This window comes from Phodopus roborovskii, unplaced genomic scaffold, assembly GCF_943737965.1.
Source record: "Phodopus roborovskii unplaced genomic scaffold, PHOROB, whole genome shotgun sequence".
Taxonomy (NCBI): Eukaryota; Metazoa; Chordata; class Mammalia; order Rodentia; family Cricetidae; genus Phodopus; species Phodopus roborovskii.
In genome coordinates this window covers 298,295-323,718 of record NW_026125928.1, presented here as the reverse complement: position 1 = coordinate 323,718, position 25,424 = coordinate 298,295, and the positions used below count along the sequence as shown (strand labels likewise).

General features: G+C 40.7%; 1 protein-coding gene across 1 annotated transcript in view; it reads left to right on the top strand.

The window, feature by feature from the left end:
* Nucleotides 1–25,424, top strand: part of Trpc5 (transient receptor potential cation channel subfamily C member 5) — a 246,973-nt gene that overhangs the window by 199,058 nt on the left and 22,491 nt on the right. The window contains exons 4-7 of the mRNA XM_051179000.1: nt 1,117–1,453; nt 4,245–4,384; nt 10,376–10,698; nt 20,493–20,688. Of these exons, the coding sequence (XP_051034957.1) occupies nt 1,117–1,453; nt 4,245–4,384; nt 10,376–10,698; nt 20,493–20,688 (996 nt within the window). The remainder of the gene's footprint in view (nt 1–1,116; nt 1,454–4,244; nt 4,385–10,375; nt 10,699–20,492; nt 20,689–25,424) is intronic.

Below are 25,424 nucleotides of genomic sequence, written 5' to 3'. Positions count from 1 at the left end.
ATATTCTTATTCAGCAGGATAGTTCTCTTCCTGATGGATATTGAGGGAGATGGGCTCACAAAATCATCCCAAATGGGGTAAAGCCACAGAGGAATACACATGGAAAACTTCAATGGGCCAAATCTTTGACTGTCACACATCATTTCTATTCCTATTCCATTAATGAGAACTTAATCGCATGACCAGGGATGCTGAGAAATAGTCTACCCTTGTGCTCAAGGAAAAGAATGATTCAATTGAGAATTTCTGATTGCTGTAAATGTAATAGAAAAGTTGGGATAGATTGCCTTAGGTGTTGGGTAAATGATGGAACAGGTTTCTGTCCTTTCTGCTAGTATGCTACATGGTGTAGCTATGTTAATCTGTCCCCCAGGAAGCTTGAGTAGTCAAATGTAGGCAGCATTTCAAATCATGGTTGACAGCTGAGCTCCCTATTGAGTCACTTACCAGGATGTGGCAGCTGGAGAGTGACTTGCATTGCTGATTATTCCTTAATTATTAATCACTGACACTTTGTAAATTGCCTTAAGTCAAATCCCAGCTGGGTTAGTATACAATATTACAATGTTGGCCCCCAAATATTTTGCCTGTGTTTTATGTCTAGGCTAGAAAGGGTATAAAATAGATAGCAAAGAAGCAACATGATTTACTGTAAACCAGCCAATTGATACTCAAAACAAAATGGGAAAAAGACAAAATCAAAAAGGGACTAATTTCCATTTCAAACCATGGCCACAGGCATGGTTTATTCTCTGGCAGTTTGTGTTTCCCCAAACCAACTGTACACTTGATGGTGACTGCACGGGAATGAGTAGAAGCAAATCAGTCTGAAATAAAAATCCTCATGATTCTCAGCTGAGAGGCATGTATATTCCCAGGAGAACTAGGAAAACTGATGTCCAGACTCTATCCCTCCATACGTTAAGAAGTCTCAGTCCATCAGGAATGGACCTGAGGACCTAAATTTTTCAATGTGCTTTTAATGATTCTCAGCATCCTGCGTCGATTAGTTACATAGTCTCTTGCTGGAGAAGCCTGTGAATAGAAGTATTAAGAACTCTAACTTCCCCCCCCCCAGACAGCTAAGGTGCCTAATTTGTTCTTTTCTTTTCCCAGTTTGTTGCTCAGCCAAATTGTCAACAGTTGCTTGCCACCTTGTGGTATGATGGCTTCCCTGGATGGCGAAGAAAACACTGGGTAGTCAAGCTTCTGACCTGTATGACTATTGGCTTCCTGTTTCCTATGCTGTCTATAGCCTATCTGATCTCACCCAGAAGCAACCTTGGGCTGTTCATCAAGAAGCCCTTTATCAAGTTCATCTGCCATACAGCTTCCTATCTGACCTTCCTCTTCATGCTTCTCCTGGCTTCTCAGCATATCGTCAGGACAGACCTCCATGTACAAGGACCTCCCCCAACTGTTGTGGAATGGATGATACTGCCTTGGGTTCTAGGTGTGTAAAACCGAACAACAATAATGACTAGACTATCTTCTAGTTCTCCTTTAAACATAATACTGGAACATGTACTCAGAGTAGCTCTGAACTAGGACCCCTCCAATGGGCCTTTGTTGAGAATCTAAGAAATGTGGTTTCTTCTATCCTAGGTTTTGATCACTCAATTATTCATGGGCCGCTGTAAACAAGGCATTTTCTCAGGGGTTGCATCTGCTCACCTAACATCTTCCAGGATGGAAGAAAATGGCTGTTAGTTGGTTTAGGGGAGAAAGCTTTGTGTCAGTCCATATGGGCTTCAGGTAAACTATACAAGGCAAGCACTGAGCACTCTTTTTTAATTAATTTTTATTTTAAACAATCTTATTTTACATGCCAATCCCAGTTTCCTCTCCCTCCCAACTTCCCATTCTCCTCACCAGCTCCCCATCCTACCCCCCCATCCACTCCCCAGGAAAGGTGAGGCCTCCCATGGGGGATCATCAAAGTGTGTCACCACCTGCCGCTGGTCTGGTCCCGTCGCCACGCCAGCCCCAAATAATGCACAGAGACTCTGTATAGATATAATGCTGTTGGCCAGTTACCTGTTTCTTATCGGTTAGCTCTGTCTTAATTATTAACCCATTTCTATGTATTTCCACGTGGTCTTACCAGGGAGAGGCAGCTGATGGTTCTGCATTCTCCAGACTCTCCATCTTGACGCCTCCTTTCTACTTCCTCTTTCCTCCTTGTCTCCTATTCCCTCCTATATTCCTTTAACAGTGCTTTATTTATTAACCAGTATGAGAAACATATATACATAATGACATCTCCCATCATGTCACATCATTTGGGACAGGACCAAGGCCATTCCCCTTTGTATCTAGGCTGAGAAAGTATCCCTCCATAGGGAATGGACTCTCAAAGTCCATTCATACACTAGGGATAAATACTGATTCCACTGCCAGAGGCCCCATAGACTGCCCAGGCCCCAAACTAACACCCATATTCAGGGTACCTGGTTCAGTCTTATGCTGGTTTCCCAGCTGTCAGACTAGGATTCATAAGCTCCCACTTGCTCAGGTCAGCTGTTTCTGTGGGTTTTCCAGCATGGTCTTGACCCCTTTTCTGAGCATGTTTTTAAAGCACCCTTTCCCATAACTAGATGGCACATGTATTCTGCTAAATTCTTGTGTCTGTGTCTAGTTCATATAATCCTAGCACCTGTTCAGGTTCCATGTCCTATTTAGATAATGATCCCACAGTCAGCAGAGAAACCAGGGAAATTCACACTGGTTATGGTAAAGTTGATCTGCTTTACGTGTAGTCTCTAGACATCATTAAATGTCATTGGGCTCTTTCCATAAATGCCATCTTCTAAGTTTTTATCACCGAATCTATGAACCCAAGGCTAGCATTATGAGAATTACTTGTGATTTTAGCAGATACATCTTAAGGGTTACTCCAGGTCTGGAAGTTAACAACATTCCCTAAGGGGTTCATGTGTAAAGTCGGGAAAGTGACAGACTTGACCAAAGCCACATACTTTTACTGAAACATCTCTATCATCAGGCAAAATTCCACAAAAAAAAAAACCTAAATATAATGAGAAGAAAACAGAGAACTTTTCTCCTTAGCACCCAATGGAAAGTAAGAACCATGGAATAATACTGGTGAAGTCAATTTTTCATATTCCAAAATGGGAAAAAATGTACAACACAGTGCCTATAATTTCAGTAGCTAAAATAAAATTTAAAACAAATTGCAATAGCATCCAGTTAAGACAGACGAAGTGAACAGTAAATATTTTAGGAAATATTCATCCTCCTTTGCCATCAGGGAAATTAAAATTAAAACTACTTTGAAATTTTCTCTCATTCTAGTCATAATGGCTATCATCAAAAAAGTAAGTGATGCCATGTACCGGCAAGGGTATAGGAAAAGAAGAAGTCTCATTGGCTGCTGGGGAGAGACTTAAGCTATCAATGTGGAAGTCAGTGTGGTGGTTTCTCATAAAACTATACTATTCCTGGCTCAGGTACCCAAAGGGCCCACTGTTCTGCCATAGAGACACTTGTACCTCTATGTTTATTACTGCACTACTGACAATAGTAAGGAAATGGGACCAGCCTAGATGCCCATCAACAGATGAAAGGATAATGAAAACAGGGTACAAATACACAATGGGAGTTTATTTAGGTGTAAAGAATAAGGTTGTAAAATATATATAGGGAAATGGGTGGACCCAGAAAATATTGTATTAAATGAGGCCGCCAAGACTAAGACAAATACCCCATGTTCTCTTATATGCAGACCCTTATTTGTAATGCTAGATAAATATATGAGTGTGAGTGTGAATATAGGTCAAAAATAGAAGGAAGATCATGAAAGAGAGAAATGGGGTATTGAGGAGAAGGACATAGAATACATGTGACATGAAAGTGGAAAGAAGGCTACCAGGGGTAGATTGGCAAAAGAAGAGAGGTGGGTGAGAAAAGGGATTAGGGACAACAAAAGCAAATTGCCCTTTACGTTTCAAAGTGCCATAATGAAACCTAATACTTCGTATGTACATTTTGAAAAATAAAAGGGAAGAGTGCCCAGAAAAATGAAAAACATACTAGATTTGAGAAATTCAAAATTGGGAGGTTGGGTAGCCAAGAAAAGAGAACTAAGTGACCTCCACCTCTTAGAGTCTTACCCACTCAGCCAAGTTCATTCATGAATCTTCTCTTTATTCATTTGGGGACTCCTGTTGTGATATTCAACACTGCCTTGATATAGTAATAAACTTCTTGCTTTCATTCTTCAGGTTTCATTTGGGGGGAGATAAAGGAAATGTGGGATGGTGGATTCACTGAATACATCCATGACTGGTGGAACCTAATGGATTTTGCAATGAACTCCCTCTACCTGGCAACTATTTCCTTGAAGATTGTGGCCTATGTCAAGGTAAAATGGGATGCATAGGATTTTCCTTCCTCAATTATTTTGGATGGGTTATGTCAATAACATTTTGAACTGGGAACAGGAAGAGTTTATGGGGGAAATGAATAAATGTTCCATCAACATTATAAAATACCACAGGGGCTCTTTCAATAGTCTGTAAGCAGTGTCTCCTTAAGAAAACCCAGTGGAGAGCATTGTTCCAATGAACACTTAAGCTTCTCAGACTTGTAGGGTAGAGGTGTCTTCACTCTTCTATGCTTAAACATTGATCATGTTCTTTTGAAGAACATGGCACTCTGATGCAGCACAGGGTAGGGATAGGAAATTCACTAAATCCATTACCTCCAAAAAAGCAGTTATTGCATATTTAATTAATATTTTCCCACGCCATACCTACTGTGGTGACATATAGAACAAAACTGCTTCCTTTCTGTAGTAACTCTTCTGGTAAAGGTAGTGTCAGCTCTCCTTTACCTTCTGAGTCATTGTTTCACAAAGCAAAACATCACCACTTCCATTGCCATTCTTCATATGACACGCAGCAGGACTCCGGAAGCTGTGTGACACAAAGGTCTACAGTAGCCTTGTCTTTCTTCATTATTTCTTCTGCCACGATAACCATTCAGTTACATACCCAGATTTTTAAGTATTGCTCAACCTACATCGCTCTACCAGTTCAGAAAATGTATACACTGTGCACACACCATCACTTTGATCCTTTCCCCATACACAAGCACCTTAAATTGTCCTGAAAATCATTTTAAAATGTGCATAATTTCAATTTTGAATGGGATCCATAAGTGGGTAGAATCTGGTTTGCTCATACACAGAAATACAAGCCATATAAGATGACCTTCTCCAAATGAGACAAGTGTGAAGGAAAGTTGCAGGCACCTCTCCACAGGCCCCTATATTTGGGGTAATCACAGGTTTGAGTTCAGGTCTGGTACTTAATATAGAATGTGTAGCTGTGCTTCTTCTAGCCAGAGTGAAGTTCCCTGCCCTCTGCCCCCCCCTGCAAAGAGGAAAGGCCAACAATTCATGCCCCAAGATGTCTAGTCAGTCATGCTTTTGGTATTAAATTGCACTTTGAGGACTTTTAGAATGGGAATATGGCTGTCCCCCAAGTCTCCAACAACTTAGTTTATTTTTATATACCTAATATGCATATTGCATAAATTGCAAGACCTTGAGAGTTATATAGAGCATGAATATTGAATGCATTCATGAAACATTTTTGAAAGGAGCCCAAGAGTATGCCTTATGCGTGTGGTGATCATTTAACACATTCTTACAAATTTCTTAGAAAAAAAAAAAAACTGGTGAAGGAAATGTTGACTCCCTGGTTAACCTGCTTGGGTTAATTCATGGAACTTGGGCATTCCGATAGTTAAGTAACACAGTTTTCCTTTTAAAAATGCATTGTATGCATGTATAAAATTAATAAAAATATTAAAATTTTTAATTCTCCTCTAGAAGTAGAGAAACCAAAATTTATCAATCTTGAAATTACTAGGTTTTGTTTAACCTAGTAAGATTAGACTACATGATGAAAATAAATGTATTTCTATCTGGGGTATTACAACATGTCTACAGATGCTGAACATCAGTTAATCCTATGATCTTCCCATTTTCACTGGTGAGGTTTCCAAGGAGCTAACTACTTCTCCATCACAAAGTATAAATAAACCCATTCCACTAAGCTCATAAATTCTGCCTCTTACCACTCTAAGGAAACATAAATAAGACATGTCACATGCAGAATTTAAATTTTTTTTCAAGACAGGAATTTTTCTCTGTAATAGCCCTGACTGTCCTGAAACTAGCTCTGTAGACCAGGCTGGCCTCAAACTCAGATAGATCCTCTGCCCTCTGCCCTCTGCCCTCTGCCCTCTGCCCTCTGGCCTCTGGCCTCTGGCCTCTGCCTCTGCCTCTGCCTCTGCCTACTGGATGCTGGGAGTAAAGGCATGAGCCACCATGTCTGGCTAGTATTTGGATTTTTAAAACATATTTGTGTGTATGCATGTTTTGTGTAAATATGTTTAGTGACCACAAAGACTAAATTTGGAGTTACAGGCAGTTAGCTATGAGCCATTATGTGAGTGTTGGGAATTGAAGGCAGATTCTCTAAAAGAGCAAGTAATCTTAACCACTGATCCATCTCTTCAACCCCAAGAATTTGGATGTTTTAAATGAGAACTTGTGAGAAGAGTATGGTCCTCTCATCCGCAACCAGTTTAGATATTCCCCAAGCACAATGAGACAACTATTAAGACTAAAGTCAAGCCTGGTAGTGGTGGCACATAACTTTAATCCCAGTGCTCAGGAGGCAGAGGCAGGAGGATCTCCATGAGTTTGATGCCAGCCTGCCTGGTCTACAGAGTGAGTTCTAGGACAGCCAGAACTACACAGAGAAACCCTTTCTCCAGAGAGAGAGAGAGAGAGAGAGAGAGAGAGAGAGAGAGAGAGAGAGAGAGAGAGGGTTAGTCACTAAAAACCCCACAAGCCCCTTGGAACATTTCAAATCACTTTTTGAAGGCAATACAGAATTGAAATAAGATGAATTGGCATTTTAAAATTCTTCAATTCATTAATTTATGTTAAGTGTGTGTGTGGTGTGTGCATTTATGAATGGGTGTTGTTGAATATCTTCTTCAATGGCTCTCCAGCTTAATTTTTGAGACAGGGTGTCTCACTGAACCTGGAACTCACCATTTCCATTAGACAAGTTGGCCAGCAAGCCCCTGGGATATACCTGTTTCCACCCTCCTCCCAAGAAGTGAGCACCACAGCAACTGACTTTAAATGAGTGCTAGCAATCTGAACTTGGGTTCTCTTGCTTTCACAGTAAGCACTTTACCCACCAAACCAGTTTCTCACATCCAGATTTCCTTCATTTATTAGAATGAAAAAATTCATTAACAATATGTACTTCACCTCACAAGGTTTAAAACATCAAGAACCAAAAAACACTCACCAAAGTAACCCAAACTACACATATGCTTGACCCTCAGTGTCCATGGACAACCCTTCAAATGGAGACTAGTCCGCATTTCATTTTCTAGAACACCATTTAGGTCTATCCCTCTGCCACCCTGATCCATACACAGACTGAATCTGGAGTTGTAGACATTTCTTAAACATTTACTTTACTATAGACACAATCACATCTTCATGTTCATAACATCATCAAGTCCTTATGTTAGACTATTCCTCTACAGATTTTGCTTTTGGGCTAACAAAATGTAATCCACACCTCTTTGGAAAAAGAGAGTGAGGCCAAGTTTCAAACTGCAATCCATCTCAAAGAATATAAGAAAAGTCATTTACTTCCCAGGATCAGATGTCTAGCTTCTGTACACATGCATTTGATCCCTATTCACACTTGTGAGCTAGATCACCACCAGCCAATCCCTCTCCCTCTCAGAGCCTCAGTCCTGTCTCTGATAAATAAGCAAATTAAACTCCATTAGTGATTTTCAAACTTTGTGTTCCTAGGAAATATCAGCAAGCACAGATGTACACAGAACTGCAGTATATAAAATAACCCAAAGGGCTAAGTTTAGCATAAGGAATGTATCATCTAGTCTTCTTTGGCTACCACAGTGGTTGGTAGATGCCTCCACTAAACCCTAAGATTCTAAGAAATACAGTTTCAAACTTACAATATTAGATCATGGGTTATTAAGCTATGGTCTATGAACCAAATTTGGCTCACTGTCACATACATTTGTTTATGTACTGTCTTTGGCAACTTTAGTGCTACAAAGGAAGTAAGTGTTAAGTTGTGACAGAGACCCACAGCTGACAAAGCCAAAACTATGCACTGACACTTGACCAAAAAAAAATAATAATAATAAAGGGTGTTGACATCTATGCTAGAAGAACTCTGAGCTAATTTCCCATCACCCACCTGCTAAGAGGCTGTTCTCCAGAGGTGTGCCAGGAGAATTGTTTTTCATACTTCTGAGTATTCTGCACATCCGGATTCACCATCATGTGGGTAACAGACTTCCCTGAGGTGGAGAGACAGAATAAAAGTAAAATAAATTATAAACTGTGCATATAGATTCTGCTTGGTTGTCAGCAAAGAACTGTCATCTCTCACATAGATCTCAAAACGTATAACACTGGTAACATCTTGGTTGTGAGATCAACCCCCATGTGAGTGATATTTCATGGAAACAGTGCTAGACTTAGTGTCGAGAGACCTTGAGCTCTGGCCCTACCACCAAATTTGCTGTGTGATCTTTAACAAGTCAGTCTGCCTCTGTGGATTTCAGTTCCTCCATTTGTAAGACCGGCATACCGCCCACTTGCTCACAGCGATGCAACAACTGTTTTTTTTGTTTGTTTGTTTGTTTGTTTGTTTGCTTGCTTTGAAGGAAAATGGGGGAAATTTGACTAAGATTACACAAAACTGATCAGCCACCAAAAAGTCTGTGCAAAATAGAAGCATATGTGTGTTACATGCTCTCTGACACTGAAGAATATTGGTCGCACACATGTGATTTTAACACCATCCGTTTTATTGGTTGTTGGAAGTGAAAGCACACTTGAGAAATACCTACACAATAATTTGGTCCCCAACACATTTTCTCAGGAATGTCGTCTACATTTATTCCTCAACAATTTGGGGTGTTTAAATGAGAGTATAAAGTAATGGTGCTTCAGATTGAATTCCAGGCAAAACCCACTTCTGTCCTTGGGAAGGTTAACAATTAGCCCCGTATATTTCCATACCATCATCCCTTATAGAGTACAGAGACTCATGCACATAAATACAGTAGGTAGGAATGGCATTACCCTTCTTTTATTGTGAAGGTATAAGTTACAGGCAGGTTTTAAATTTTTTTTAATTAAAAACAATCTTATTTTACATACCAATCTCAGTTTCCTCTTCCTCCCACCCTCCCATTCCCCCCACCATCTCCCCATCCCACCCCACCCCCATCCACTCCTCAGAGAGGATGAGGCCTCCCATGGGTGATCATCAAAGTCTGTCACATCTTTTGGGGCAGGACTAGGTTGAAACTGGGCTCCAAAAAGTCAGTTTATGGCAGTTTTAAATGACAATTTCCAAACTGAAGTCAGGACTCATCTTCTCACACTTTTCCATGAGGCTATTCCCAACATTCCAAAAGATAGAGGCCTTCAAGAGGCTGGAAATGGGCAACCAGTCCTATAAATACTAGCTAGTCCCTCTCCTTCAACTTCCTGGTTCTTCATTTGCACTGGAAGGCCTTTCTAACTTGTAAGGTTGTTAAAGAAACAGCAAAATACATCCATATGCTGCTATGTGGAATTACTAAATTTGCTACCTGGAAGGTTGACATGCCATTTGCAATGGTGTAGAATATATTACAGACTGCTAAAAATGCAGCAGGAAGCTCTGAAGAAAGGCTCCCTCAGGACTCTCTCTATCAGCCCTAAACTGTAGGCAGCAGAGCCTGGAGAACGAACACAGAGGAGCGTGTGTCTATCTATTGTCCTTCAGTGCCTTCAAATTGGCCATTTCTTTCAAAACCAGTGGTGGGGGGAGTGTAGATCTGAATTGAAATCTCACCTGGAAGTGGAATACTTGGTCCCTACTAGCCTGAACACCCCAATGGTTCCTTTTCAGCAACACTCAACAACAATCTGGTAAACTCACAGTTAGAAATGTCTGTTGATAAACCCCAGGTGGCTGCTGCAGATGATGGCTTTGAAATTCCTTCTGCTATGCATATACGCTTGATATATATTTGGCTAAGAGTGGGAGGGAGACAGTTATTAGCACCAGGTACTGATTGAATGGGGCAAAAAGACAAACAAATAGTGCCATGCACGGGGGGGGGGGGGATTTTATGTAAGCTGAGTGTTGGGTGCATATTTTGTGTGTGGAAAGGTACAAAGGGGGAAAATTTGGAAATGCTCACTGTACTTCTCATATTGTACACTTCTGTTGTTTTTCTTTTTTCTTTCTTTCTTTCTTTTTTTTTTTTTCTTTTTCAGTATAATGGTTCTCGTCCAAGGGAGGAATGGGAAATGTGGCACCCGACTCTGATTGCAGAGGCGCTCTTCGCAATATCCAACATTTTAAGTTCCTTGCGTCTCATATCCTTGTTCACAGCCAACTCCCACTTAGGGCCTCTGCAGATCTCTTTGGGACGCATGCTGCTTGATATACTCAAATTCCTCTTTATCTACTGCCTAGTACTGCTAGCTTTTGCCAACGGATTGAACCAGCTTTATTTTTACTATGAGACCAGAGCTATTGATGAACCTAACAACTGCAAGGGGATCCGGTGTGAAAAACAGAACAACGCCTTCTCCACGTAAGACTCACATCTCTCTTTATTTTACCTTCTTTCTGCCTTGCTTTTTGTTCTGTTTTCCATGCACAGCTTCATCAGTATCCCTTGATGGAAAAGCAAAGCTCTCCCAAAGGGTCTGGGGTAGAAGAAAGTTCTTCCTTCAACATGGAGTACTAGGAAAATAGCATTAGGAGAATGAGTGATTTGACAGAGACAGAGAGAGAGCCTTGGAGTGACTCCATTAAAAAAATAAAAAAGTAGTTCTGAGTACTCTCTGTTACATTCAAAAGAGTGGCAGCCACAAAGGAAGGGAAAGCACAAAACTATTTCCAGGGAGCCCTGACACAATATTAACTTGACTACTGTAAGCTCAAAGCACTAGGATAGAGTTGACAGGCTTGAGGCAAGATTACAGTCAACTAGCCTACTAGACCAATTTAGGGCCCGAGGTGGGAATTGATTGGCAATGTCTCTGCTCCCATTTTGGGTGTAGAAGGAAGTTTATCGCTTTGTCCAGAGGTCAGTCTTGGGGCAGGTAACGTCTGTGCCTTTCCTTCTTACTGGGAAGACCTCCTTCGGAATTTTTTCACTCCCTAGAATGATAGTTTAAATTGAGAAGAGGGGAACAAAAAAAGAAGCAGCTAGATGTTGTAACACACTCGGGAAGCTGTGGCAGGAGGTTGATGAGCTGGAGTATAGCCTGACCTATACAGTGAGACCCTATCTAAAAAGAGCAAAAGCAAAAAGGGAAGAGAGTGGAGAGAAGGGAGGGAGGGCAGAAGGAAGGAAAGAAGGAAGGGAGGAGGGAGGGAAGGAGGGAAGGAAGGAAGGAGGGCAGGAAGGAGGGAAAGAAGGAAAGAGGGCAGAAAGGAAGGAAGGAAGGAAGGAAGGAAGGAAGGAAGGAAGGAAGGAAGGAAGGAAAATTCATGCAATTTCTTAGGTTAGAAGCTACGCTGGGCTTTAGTGTCCTTCACTTTGTCCATCCCAACATCCATTATGGAGACCCAAAGCTTGTTCGTGATTCCCAATCATTAAAATAATAATTCATCGTTTACAATTTTTGGTTTTAAAAAAGTAACTCACATATAATAATTATACAAATCTTGGAAGTACAAAGTGAAGTTATGATACAAGAATACACACTGTACACCGATCAAATCTGGATAATTAGCATCCATATCAACTCAAGTATTTCTCATTCCTTTGTAGTGAAACATACGGAATCTGTTCTAGCCAGTTTAAAATGTACAATGTGCTGTTCTCATCTGTGGTCCTCCCTGTTGGGTAACAGATCACCAGAACTTCTTGCTCCTATCCAACAGCAACATTGTTTTTGTTGGCCAACCTCTCCCATCCCACCCCCTTTCCACCCTTCCTCAGGCTCCAATAACTACCATTCTATTCTGTACTTCTAGAATATCAGTTCTTTTTATGTTCCATAAACCGATGAGATCATATAGTCTTTGTATGGCTGGCTTATTTCATTAACATTAATATCCTTTGCATTAGTTTATGTTTCTACATATCAGAATTTCAACGTTTTGTAGCCAAATAACAGTCCAGTGAATTTATGGGTTCTTTAAATATTTATTTCTGTGTGTGTGTGTGTGTGTGTGTGTGAGAGAGAGAGAGAGAGAGAGAGAGAGAGAGAGCTCACATATATGACACATGACACTGCATCCTTCTAGACATTGGTTTCTTCTTCCACTATATGAGTTCTGGGATTCAAACTCAGGTCATCAGGCTTGGTGACCAGCAGTTTTACTCACTGAGGCATCTTGCTGGCCCCTTCCTTAACTCTTTGAGTCAGTTCAGTGGACTTTGACATTCTAGAAAATCTTTAGTAACTAAGACCAGGTCAAAGATGGCAACTTATGCCTAGAATCTTGTCAGTCCCAGGATGAGGTAGTATTACAAACGGGGATGGGCTGGGGTTTGGTGGAGGTGATAGGGGAGGATGGGAGGGATTAGGGAACTGGGATTAGCATGTAAAACAACCTTGTTTCCAATTTAAATTTAAAAAAGGGGAAAAAAAACAAATTTGATCCCACACTACATTACATAGCAACATTCTATCTCAAGAACAACAAAAGGCTAGAAATGAAGGGTGTCAGTGCTGTTACTGCTCTTGTTTGGTGGCAAGCTTTCATATTATTCCAGGCTGGTTTTGAACTTCCTATGTAGCAGAGGATGACCTTGAATTTCTGGTCTTCCTGTTATCATTTCCCAAGTGCTAGGAGTACAGGTTTTCACCATTACACCTAGTTTTGCAAAGGTATGGTTTTTCAGTTTTTTTAATTTAAATTAGAAACAACCTTATTTTATATATCAATCCCAGTTCCATCTCCCTCCCATTCTCCCATGTTCCCCCCCTCCACCCCTCTTCTGCTTCATAGAAAGGGTGAGGCCTTCTATGGGGGATCATCGAAGTCTGTCACATCATTTGGGGCAGGGCCTAGGCCCTCCCCTGTGTGTCTAGGCTGAGAGAGTCTCCCTCTGTGTGGAATAATGGGCTCCCAGTGTCTATTCATACACTAGGTATAAATGTTGTTCCATTCCCAGAGGCCCCATAGACTGCACCTTAATGGTGCTTCTTCACTGGGGACTTTGCCTTCTTCTCCTGCATGGCTCTAGACAGGACTCATATCAACCTAGTTTTATTAGAAAAAGCAATTCTGCCATGTAATTTGCACCAAGAGACATCATCATTCCCATAAAAATGTTCCAAAGGAAAGAGCAATTGAAAGCAAGGTGCTTTCCAGGACACCAGGTCTTTACCAATTCCCCATCCATATGAGCTCTGCCAAGAAAATGAATGAAATGCCTCCCTGCAAGTTTGTAATCATTATTAATACTCCTGTAGGCAACAAACCTGTTGTTCTCCTCATTTGCTTAGCAGAGAAAGGGAATCTGCCTACATGAAATTATATCTCTGAGGTATCAAGTATGAAGACACATTGTCATGTTGGACCTAAATTGGCCATAATGTCACTTCAACATTACTCTCTGTCATCAGATTGGTTTCCTCCATAGAGGCCTATTCAAATGTGTTTTCTTTTAAACATTTTGACTTTGGCATTAATAATAATACTTATTAAAATGCAGGCTGCTCAGCCAGAACATCAGAAAGACAGTTTGTTACAAAAGGGGAATGTGAGGTTGTTTAGATACCTCATGAAAAGTGTGATGTCTGCCCGACTTTTTCTCTTCCATATGATTCTCCAAGAATGCCATTGCTATTGTTCTTTAAAATGTGGTGAAAGTTCTTTTCCCTTGAAATGTATTTTGTAAGGAACATGATGTACTTGCTGACAACTGCGTGGCAACACTGTTGTTGATTTGAGCTCCAGATTCCACATTGTGAATACTGGGCCTTCATCTGCTCTTGGCAGAGACAGTTGGGAAGGCACCATCACTCTCTGGCCATAGATTTTGTGAGGGTTATAGAGTGATAGTGTAAAAGATGCTAACCTGAAAGTCCTGCATCTGTTTTCAGTGGTCCAGGTACTCATCTACAGATGCCTCCTGAAAACCCCTGGCTCTTTATCCCACAGGATACTCAAGGCAATGACTGTCCACAACTAAATCACTTATCTCCATATTGTTACTCTAACTTATTTTCCCTTTAATTTCTCAGCTCATTAAATGACAACAGCCAGAATCCTAGCAGTCATCTGACACTCTTAGACTATTCTCACTATTCTTCATGAAATATCCAGTGTTTCAACTCACCCAGTCAGTTGTACTTTCTAGAGGTCCTGCAAAACACAAACACAAACACACACACACACACACACACACACACACACACACACACACACATAGGTAGAGGTGGGAGTGGTAGACAGGCAGACACACAGAGACATAGAGATAGAAAGAAACGTTGTTTAGGTTCAGGTCTAAGTCCTAAGAATTCCAGAAACGGCCTCTTAACTGAACTCCTGCTTGCAGTCTTATCTCCACCTCATAATAATCTCTTCCACACCGTGTGGAAATTTTTTCAAAATCCCAATATCATCACCCCCTGGCTCCATGCCTATCCAGTGTATGCTATTCTTCTCTGTAAATCCAACCTCTTTACCATAATATATAGGATCTTGGAAATTTGCAGCATGCCTCTACAGGCCTTCACTCTTTTCCTTCATAGTCAATCTTTTCTGCTCCCCAAATACACAAAAGCTTCTTGTCTCAGTTGCATGGGTCTTGTGCACGATACATTACTCCCTCTGCCTGGAATGCCTGTCCCCACGATCCAAGTTAGATTTCTGTTGCTGTAATAATAAGTGGCTCTGACCAAAAGCAGCTGGGAGAAGGAAAGCTTTATAACAGCTCACACGTTGAAGTCATAGTTCATCATTGTGGGAAGTCCGTGCAGGAACTCAAGGGAGGAACATGGAGGCAGGAAGTAGAGACCATGGAAGAACGCTACTTACTCCTCTTAAACAGCCTAGGCCCACCTGCCTAGGGATGACACTGCACACAGTGGGCTAGAACTTCCTTCATTAATTGACAATCAATAAAATGTCCTCACAGTCAAACCCACAGGCCAATTTGATGGAGGCAATTCTTTAGTTGAGGCTCCCTCTTCCCAGGTGAGTCAAGTTGACAACCAAGATTAGCCATCACACGTGCCTAGCCAGTTTGGCAAAGTCTTCTCCAGCCTTCTAGAATCCAGCAGTGTCATCTGTTCTAAAGCCTTTTCTTACCCCCTTCCAGTTGTGGATTTCCTCTGTTGCCCTACAGTACTGTGAACATGTGTCCACTGTCATATATAACCTTCTCATTTTAGTCATCTATCTCTATCTCCACCAAACTGATACTCTCATTGTAACTAGGTGTGTACTAGGCACCCGGAACATAGAGGTATTCAAAATATCCACCAAATAATTGAAACAATGAAGACTGGTAACAACTATCATTTTGAATCTGGAGATAATTATAGATGTACATGCATGCCACCGTAAGAAAGAATATAAGAGAAATCTGTGGAGCTTTTATCTGATGCTTCCCAGTGGTAACATCGCATATAAATATTGTACGGTATCACCAGAATATAAACATTGGTGAGTCTAGTGACCTTATTTAGAGTCACCAATTCTGCAAGAAAGTCATTGGCAACATGAGTGGATGTGAAGCGATCCTATTGTTAATTGTAGATCACGTGCCTCTGTTTCTACCCTTGGGTGGTTGTCTGTCCAGCTATGCCACTCTACTGATCACTTTAAACTTGCTTTTAGCCAAACCCCCTGGCTTTTTTCCCTATTGCTCTCCTTCAGCACTTAGAATACATGGATCCCTATTATATGCCGCATGCCAGTTTCCGCCCATTGCTTCACGCTGTTGAAATAATTCTGAATCTTCTTTTACTACATTTTGCACTGGGGCACATATACCATAGCATGAGTGCAGAGGTCAGAGGAGAACTTTCGTTCTTAATCTTGATGCTTCCTTTCAATATACTAGCTAGCCTTCTCAGTCCTCTCTCATCTGAAAACCTATGAAGCATGCCATTGATTTTTCACCCACAGCACTGGTAATTTTGTCAGCCTTTGTCTTTGCTAGGTGGAATTTTGGGCAGCTATTAAAATGATACATATGGAGATTGTACATGAAAGGTGTCCATATCCAAAATTTGTAAAATTTATTTTATTCATGTTTTCATCATATATATATGGTGAACATGTACCATAGAAGGAAAAGGACAACTCACAAGAGTGGCTTTCTCTCTCCCCGCCTTGTGTGACCTGAGGGTCTAACTCTGGTAATCAGGTTTGATGGCAAGTACTTTAACTAGCTGAGCCATCTCACTGGCCAGTATAAAAACCGTAAGACATTAAAAGTTGGATGTATTGTAGTCACAACTATGAAGCACTGGACACACAAATGAATAACAATCTACAAAGACCCAAAAAGCTACAAGGAACATAGGAATATGAAGATAGACAGCTTAACAGTCATCATAAAAATAGCTAAGATCATAGAGTGTTCTGAGGTCCAGGTACTCTTATAAATCATGTGTATGTGAACAAACACACTTGCCCCTCCCTCCCTAGTGTGAGGTAGTCAGCTTACCCATTGTGTAGAGGAAGAAACTAAGATCAAAAGCAATTAAGCAGGCTGCTGCCAGTTGCATAAACCCTAATTGGCAGAGCCATGATACCAATCCAGACATACAGGCTCCAATCTGCACTTGTGTCCAGAGAAATGGGACCATAACTGATTCTGTGGAGCTATATAAGGTTGGTTGTGGAGCAAGCATGGTGGTGCATACCTTCCGCCCCAGCACTTAGAAAGCTTGGGCAGGAGGATAGTGAGTTTAAGACTAGATAGGCAGTGGTGGTGCACGCCTTTAATCCCAGTGCTGGGGAGGCAGAGGCAGGTGGATCTCTGTGAGTTCGAGGCCAGCCTGGTCTACAGAGTGAGTTCCAGGACAGCTTCCAAAGCCACAGAGAAACCACGTCTCAAAAAAAAAAAAAAAAAAAAAAAAAAAGAAAGAAAGAAAGACCCCCCTAGACTTCCTAGTTAGCTCCATGCCATCCTGAGTGATATCATGAGGCTCTGTTTCAACAGAAAGAAAAAAAAACTTGTTACACAAAGATAGAATAGTCATAGATATAGTGCTGAAGTGGATAAAGTTATGTTACGAAGCAGGCCAGTGCCACCTTCCTTCCACCAGACAATGGCCACTTACTGGCATCTATTCCTACTCAATCAGTGGTAATTTCTCCAGCTGTCATTTAGTGTACATTTTCCCGCCTTATTCGCTTAGTCCTGACTGAAGGCTCTTCTCTTGTTCTAATCATGTTCCAAGGATTCTGTCTACAGCTTCCCTCCCATCCCCCTTAACTTATAGCATCCAGCTGCTGTGCTAGATTTTTGCTCCATCACTGGTGTCCTGGTGGTCCCGGCTTCTAATGGGCAAAAGCACTTGTGCTGTGCCCTCTTAGCAGAGCTAGATTTCTGCACCTCCTATCTTCCCTGTTATTGTAGTCTTCTGCTGGGCTGTGTGATGCATCCTATTGCATGATTTCCAGACTCCTGGACATTCAGAAGAGGTGATAAGCATGAGGCTCAGTTGGTAGAGGTGTGTGCCTAGTATACACAAAGCCCTGTGTTCTTCCCCCAGCATCACGTAAGTCAGTAACAGACCTGTAATCCCAACACTTTTCATATATTCTGCTTCTCACATCCTGGGCCCTAAACTATAGACTAAATCTTACTGTTGATTCTCAAATGCTTCATCATTTAGTATTTACTTGCATCAAACAAAATGTAAGCTTTAAGGAGGTTTCTAGAAGTCTAGTACTAGAGTAGAGTAGAACCTACCAAAGGTCAGGAAGAGTAGGAGGGGGAGGAAGAGAAGGGAAACCTTGGTCAATGGGAAGTGTTGCACTAAGATAGAAGTAAAAAGTCCTGGTATTCTTGTCTTCAGTAGGGTGACTCTAGATAAAGACAATGTATATTCCAAACTGGCTAAAAGAGCACATTTTAATGTTTCACCACAAGGAAATGACAGATGCTACAGGCAGTAAAGATGGTCATTAACCTGATTTGACATCACACAGAATTTACCTGGATCAAAACTTTACTTTACCCCACAAATTTGTATAATTATTATATGTAGATTACAGATGAACTAAAGCAACCCAAAAAAGATAGGATTTTTTTTTCTTAAAGAAAACAAATTCTTGGGCTAGGGGTATAGTTCAGTGTTAAAAGACTCACATAGCATGTAAAAGGCCTTAGTTCCATTTCCAACACTCCAGAAAAGAAGAGTAGAATAACTTTCCTTTTTTCCAATTTAAGACAGTCTAATGTAGACCAAGCTGGCCTCCAAATCTCTATGTAGTAGAGGATAACATTGAACTCCTGATACTCCCGATTCTACCTTGCAACTGGCGAACAATACATTTGGAGCAAACTGAAAAGGTATATTTCTTCCTAGAGTAGTGTTTTTTACGTTCTACAATCCCTTGTGAGTGGGAAATGACTTAGGTGCTACCCACAAGCTAACTGCACAGTATTGCTGTAGTAGATTTCTGAATGCAAGATAGCTGAAACCCCACATGCCAAAAGTATATCATTACAAAGTTCCATGTTTGCGTATGGAGACTAAAACAGGAAGCAATAATTTGCAAAGCCATCTAATAGAGACTGATGTAATGGCTTGGCAAGGTCACAAAGACCTGCCCTTGAATTCTGGCTCAGCACTTACTAGCTGAGTGTCCTTGAGCCAATCAATCTCTGAATGGAAGATCATCAATAATAATAATAGTTTTTCTTTAATTGATTGCTTTCTTATTAAAAAGTCGATATTGAAATCCTCTAGTTAGCATATAAAAATCTCTTGTTATCTGTTCCTAGGGTCCCCATCACTTATATTTCCCATTTATTTACAATACCATATCACTTTATATATTAGTACCTCATTCTAATATAACATCTACTGCTTTTTATGGTGAAGTTTTATGAGTAATGATAATAATGAATTCATTAAAATGTAAAACAAGCCAGGATATGGTGCTGCATGCCTTTAATCCCAGTAATCAGGAGGCAGACACAGGCAAATCTCAATGAGTTCGAGGCCAGCCAGAAGATCTTTTGAAGATTTTTAAAAAGAACATGTAAAATGTGCTTATATTGAGTTCTTAATAATACTTAATGTATACACCACTAAAATATATAACTTCTTATTCTGAGATTCATCAAGCTCTTCCACTGAGCTTAGTACCATCGGAATCCTGCCAGAACAACAAAGTGGTAGTTTTGATCTGGACTACAGCACAGTGGTAGAGAGCACATTTAGCATATATGTGGCCCTGTATTCCAATCCTAGGACAACAGCCTGCCCTTATGCTTACTCAAGGAGTAAGTGTCAGTTGAGATTTCCACATAGCACAGTATAGCTCAAGCTCCATATTACTTCTTTTAAAGATTTTTATTATTTTAATGACATGTAAGGATGTGTGTGTCTTTTTGTCGGGGTAGACATATGAGTTCAGGTGCCTGTAGAGGCCAGGGGAGACAGATTCGCTGGAGCTAGAGTTACAGACAGGTTTAGAGTGATCCTAGAACCAAATCTAGGTCCTCGAGAAGAGCAGCAAGTGCTCTTAAGCCCCACTCCCTCCAATTTGCAAAGCTCCATATTCTTTTGCTTTTTTCTGTTACAGAATATAGCAATTTTACTTCAGAACGTAAGACATTTTTTAGAGTTTTGCTAGTGTTTTTTTATTTAGAAGGTATCTTATTTTACATACCAATCCCCCCATTTCCTCTCTTTCCCATCCTCCCATGCCCCCACCAATCCCCCCAACTCGCCCCCCACCCACTCCCTAAAGATAGTGAGGCCTTCCATAGGGGGTATTCAAAGTCTGTCACATCATTTGGGGGAGGGCCTAGGCCTTCTTCCATGGATCTGGGCTGAAATAGTAACCCTGTATAGGGGGAAAAAAAAAAGCTCCATATTCTTAAGGTCTGAAGTTGTTGACCCCAGATAATTAGGAAAGTAGTAGATAACATGGTCTACTACTAACTAACAGGGAAGGATGGTTTGATAGAAGAATTAGCCCACACGAATAGCTCTGAGAATTTTTAGGTTACCAGTACACTGAGAGGAGAGAGATAATATCCCAGGAAGTACAGCAAAGTGTCTAAACGAAATGTCCTGGCTGCGCTGTTGTGTTAAGAAAAAGGCTAAAATGCACAAGCATGGCAGTCCACCTGTCCCAAATCTGACTCTCCTCTTACAGACTACCTCATATTTGCTCTCTTATACTCTCATTCAAAGAACTAACCAGCTTTTGCATCTCTTTTAGGCTCTTTGAAACCCTTCAGTCACTCTTCTGGTCTGTATTTGGCCTTTTAAATCTCTATGTTACCAATGTGAAGGCCAGACATGAGTTCACCGAATTTGTGGGAGCTACTATGTTTGGGACATACAACGTGATCTCCCTAGTAGTGCTGCTGAACATGCTCATTGCCATGATGAACAACTCCTACCAGCTTATCGCTGTGAGTAGCTGCTTTACAATGGGGCTTCCTTGGGTTTCTGGAGAAGTCACAGTGATGTGGAGCCCATTGCACACTCAATGAAATAGTCTTATTACCTCAATGAATATACCTTAGTCAGTTATTCAACTGACTTCTTTTCAGAACAATATTGTTTGCAGTCTTAGTCTACAGAAAGCTACTAATCTACACTGGGTTACTGGGCTTGACGACTTTCTTGCTATCTGTTGAAAATGTTGTAAATATTTGAGCCAATATTTTTGCCTCAGTAAGGAAACCTCAGGGGATATATGCACAGTTGGCTACTGTATTTGGCACCTCACTTATATTCTGGTTAAATCCAGTCAATCTGTTTCTCTAGGGATAACACTGCAAGCATCTTCCTCTTCAGAGTCAGATGTTTTTGATATGATGTCTTATAGTATCCAAAGCTGGCATTAAATTCACTGTGTAGCTGAGAGTGACCCTGAATTCCTGATCCTCCTGTCTCCACATCTCAGGTCCTGGAAATGCACTATAATGTTCAGTTTGTCAGAGGGCCTATTTTTTGCTAAAGCAGAGATGAGAACTATACTCTATCATCAGATCTTCTTAGACTAAGCTCATTTTTCTTTCTTTTTTTTTTTTTTTTTTAGTTTATTGTTTTTAAGGCAGGCATCATTGTATAGACCAGGCTGGCCTCAAATTCCCAATCCTCTTGCCTCAGTCTCTGGAGTGCTGGGGTTATGAGCATGCACCGTGACACCTTGAATCTAGCAATGCAGATTTTTTTTGTTCACTATTTCAATCATCACTGCCTGTTAGCCTAGACTAGAAATGATGAAGGTAGAGGATACAGGATTAGTTATGGACTCTGCCTCTCTCTCCTCTCCTCTTCTCTTCTCTTCTCTTCTCTCTCTCTCTCTCTCTCTCTCTCTCTCTCTCTCTCTCTCTCTTTGCCAAAGTAAATATCCAGTTTTGAATTATAGTCTCATAACCTGCTTATCATTTCTAGGAAGAGTATTAGCAACTGAGTCTGGTTAGCTGAGGATAACTTCTGTTGAATGACTCTAGATTTGGACAATTAGTTGCTAGGTTGCCCTCTATGTATGAATCAGACTTTGCTATCATGCAAAAGGCAAACAATGATAAAAGCTAAGTCTTCTCTCTCTCCTGTATGCTATTTATCTGGTATAGTTTGTCATGAGGTGTCATTTAGCCCACCTGAGCTTAAATTACTGTCTACATATGCATATATGTATATATGTATATGATTATTTGTGCTTAGACAGAGACTGTCCACATTTTTCTAATATTGCAGGTAATAATGAACATCTGTTATTCATTTCTGCTATGGACAGAACCAAACAGTAATGAATATATGTTACAGTAAGAGATCTTTGAATTATATATTTTATAGTACTTCTTAACCAGCTCTATGAGCCTGTGTGTCTACAGATAAGAATAGCACAGCAAGGTCCTTCCTAGCTCTGGAACTCTGTTCCATTGTGTTGAAATAGAATGATACAATATAGCTCAGCTTCATTTCTTGTCTCTTATTGTCTGTCTGTCTTTGTGTCTATCTGTCTTTCTCCCTCCCTCCATCCTCCCTCCCTCTTTCCATCCCTCCCTCTCTCTTCCTCTCCTCTTCTCCCTACTTCCCTTTCTCTTCCAACCCCGTGTTCATTTAAATCCAACTAAACAAAGAACTTTGAGATGATTTACACTCACACCTAGTCTGTTCTCTACACGTGGCAAGACACACATGGAATCTAAAATGTTTCTTTTGTATGTGTCTGCTAAGACATTTGTGGTTTTCTCACTAAGTATCTAGCAGTTGATTATTCCTAGTGACAGAAAAAAAGAGGTAAAATTTTCTTGTCATCTAATATAGGGTTTCAGTGCACCCCATTGAGCTGGGTGACATTTTCTAGCAAGAATGAGAATCAACAGCGCTAACATTTTTGTCACCACCTGCTGGTAGTAGGTTTGGTTTTAACACTACCTAATCCTGCACCTGAAGATAATACCTTCATTCCTGATACTAAGGGCCTAAGTAGGTGGCCTGAATGGGGTGGGGCCTACACCACCTCACAGGCATCTAGAGGCAGCAAATCAGTCTGAATCTTCCCACTGCTCTGGAAGTTACTGGTTGTCTATTTACACCATTTGGAAATGGATCCAAAGGAATGTTAACATTGGGCAAACTGTGCAAATACCCAAGTTTTTGTAAGTGGTAAAGAATAGAAGTAGATTTCATTCCATTTGTAATATCTCTACTTCGGCAGGGTGGTAGTGGTGTACATCTTTAATCCCAGCACTCAGGAGACAGAGGCAGAAGGATCTCTGTGAGTTCCAAGCCAATCTGGTCTACAGAGCAAGTTCCAGGACAGCAAGAGTTACATAGAAGCCCTGTCTCAAAGCAAACAAACAAACAAATCTCTGCTTCATAAGTGTCCCTTTACAAGGCCTCTGTTATAAGGGGAAAGACTTCAGAAAGATAAACCACTGGAGACACACATCTTTCTCATTCAAAGGGTATCAAAGGCTGCCTCAGCCTGGGTAGGAATTTGGTTGTCAGTAAATGCCACTGGGAAATTATCCAGTGTTTATACTAGTTCAAAGTTTCAGAGTAGCAGCTAAGAGCTATCCCAGAAAATTTTGAGCTCTTTATCAGTGCTTCATGAAGGATTAAGAGATGCTGGTAAGGTGGTCTGCTTTAATAGCCAGTTGAATCTAAACAAGAAAAAAATGTACAAATGAGAAAACATACATAGTTATTATAAAATGCTAGCATTCAGAGTCAGTTATTGCCATGAGGTCCATGTATTTAATTCCTTAATATTTTGTCCCAGTTCTTAAACAAATGTCATTTGAGCTGTTAGTCAACTATGACAGTTTAAATGTATCAATCCTGTATAGATCAGGTAAGCAATGAGTGGTTCCATGAGGACAATGTGTGAGCCTGAGGAAGAGTCATAAATGGCACCAACAAGAAAAAGCTATTAGAAGTACAGAAAATGTCACCATCATTATGATTTTGCAAAGGCTCAGATCTGGGCAGCAGTTCCCAAGTCAAAGATACCAGTCGTCTCCACATAAAATAACAACTATCAGTGGACATTCTAGAGATTTTTTAATGGCTATATTTGTATTTCAAAAGAGTTCTGGGCTGAGATTCAGAAAGAGTTGCCCCTTGTTGAAAACTAGAACTTCCTGAAGATTGGTCTCAGGGTGTTCTCTTTATAGTTAGTTACAAATTATACTTGTGGATCATTCAAGTGTCCGTGACCCAGAAGTCATATAAAGAAATGATAGTATTTTGATTTCTGCCTTATTCTTTCAGTCATTGTTCATGATATAGTCATTGCGCCGGTCTGGAATTTAATTAGGATAGTGTAAATGCTAAAATCCATACCTAGACCTATCACACTGTCACATCGCTCCTGACTTGAGAGCCTGTGCTCTGCAAGAACTATAGTGTAGGGAATGGAGAAATGACTCACTGGTTAAGAGCACTGGTTGCTCTTGTAAAGGATCTTGTTACAGTAACTAACAACTGTCTAAAACTCCAGTTCCAGAAGATCCAATGCCCTCTTCTGACTACTGTAAGCACCAGGCACATGTGTGATACACATACGTGTATATATAGACAAAACATTCACACAGGTAAATAAATTCAAAATGTAAAAAAGAGCTACAGCACAATGTCATTCTTTTATTATGGATTTTTTATTTAAATTAAACACAATCTTATTTTACATACCAATCTCAGTTCACTCTCCCTCCCATTCTCCCATTCCCCCCACTCACTCCCCGTCCCACCCTCCATCCACTCCCCTGGTAGGGTGAGGACTTCCATGAGGGATCATCAAAGTCTGTCACATCATTTGGGGCAGGACCTAGACCCTCCCCCTGTATCTAGGCTGAGAGAGTAACCCTCCATAGGAATGGGCTCCGTGTCATTCTTTACCTAGTTTTATCTAACCAATATCCTCAGCCTAACAAGTTCCAGTGGTGAAAGATTTTATTGTCATCATCAGGTTATGAAGGACCTACTATTTGGCCTGACTTCTTCCAGGATAAAAAAAAATCCCTTGTCTGGCTCAGCTTCCAAAGTGTTACTTAAGCCGATTTGACCTCTATCTCACTTGACTTCTATGTAAAATATAAGCTTGTCATGTGGGATGTAGTGCCTTAGTGGAACATTTGCCTAGCATGTTTGTGGCTTTGGGCAATCTCTAATACACACACACACACACACACACACATACACACTTTCATTTGCTTCTTACTCTAATCTATTTCCTGCACCAAGAAAAATACCAAACAAATACAATGTCTTTCTTTTTGTCTTGTAGATAGGTTTGACAAATTAGAAAGTAGGTCATGGCACTTTCTGTGGTGCTTCTAGAAACTGCTCTGTCTTCTGGGAGACTCACATCAAGCGATTTCCAGGCCATCAATACTCTGCTTGGCCTCGTCTTCCATCTAGGTCTTGTCAGGGAGTCCCAGGCCCTGGGCTCTGTTAACACAACCTCCTCATGTTGCCCTTCAAACTCAAGAACGAGAGAAACAAGTTGCTCTATGCTGACTTGCCTCAGGGTTTCATGTTCAGCTTCTCATCTTTTCCATCCCCTGCATAATCAGTGCTTGCATTATATCTTCAAGATTTGGAAGACTTAAGAGTGATACCTATTCATTCAGTTGTAGTCCAGCCAGTGCCATTTGACTGCACCATTACGAGGTATATTTAGAAG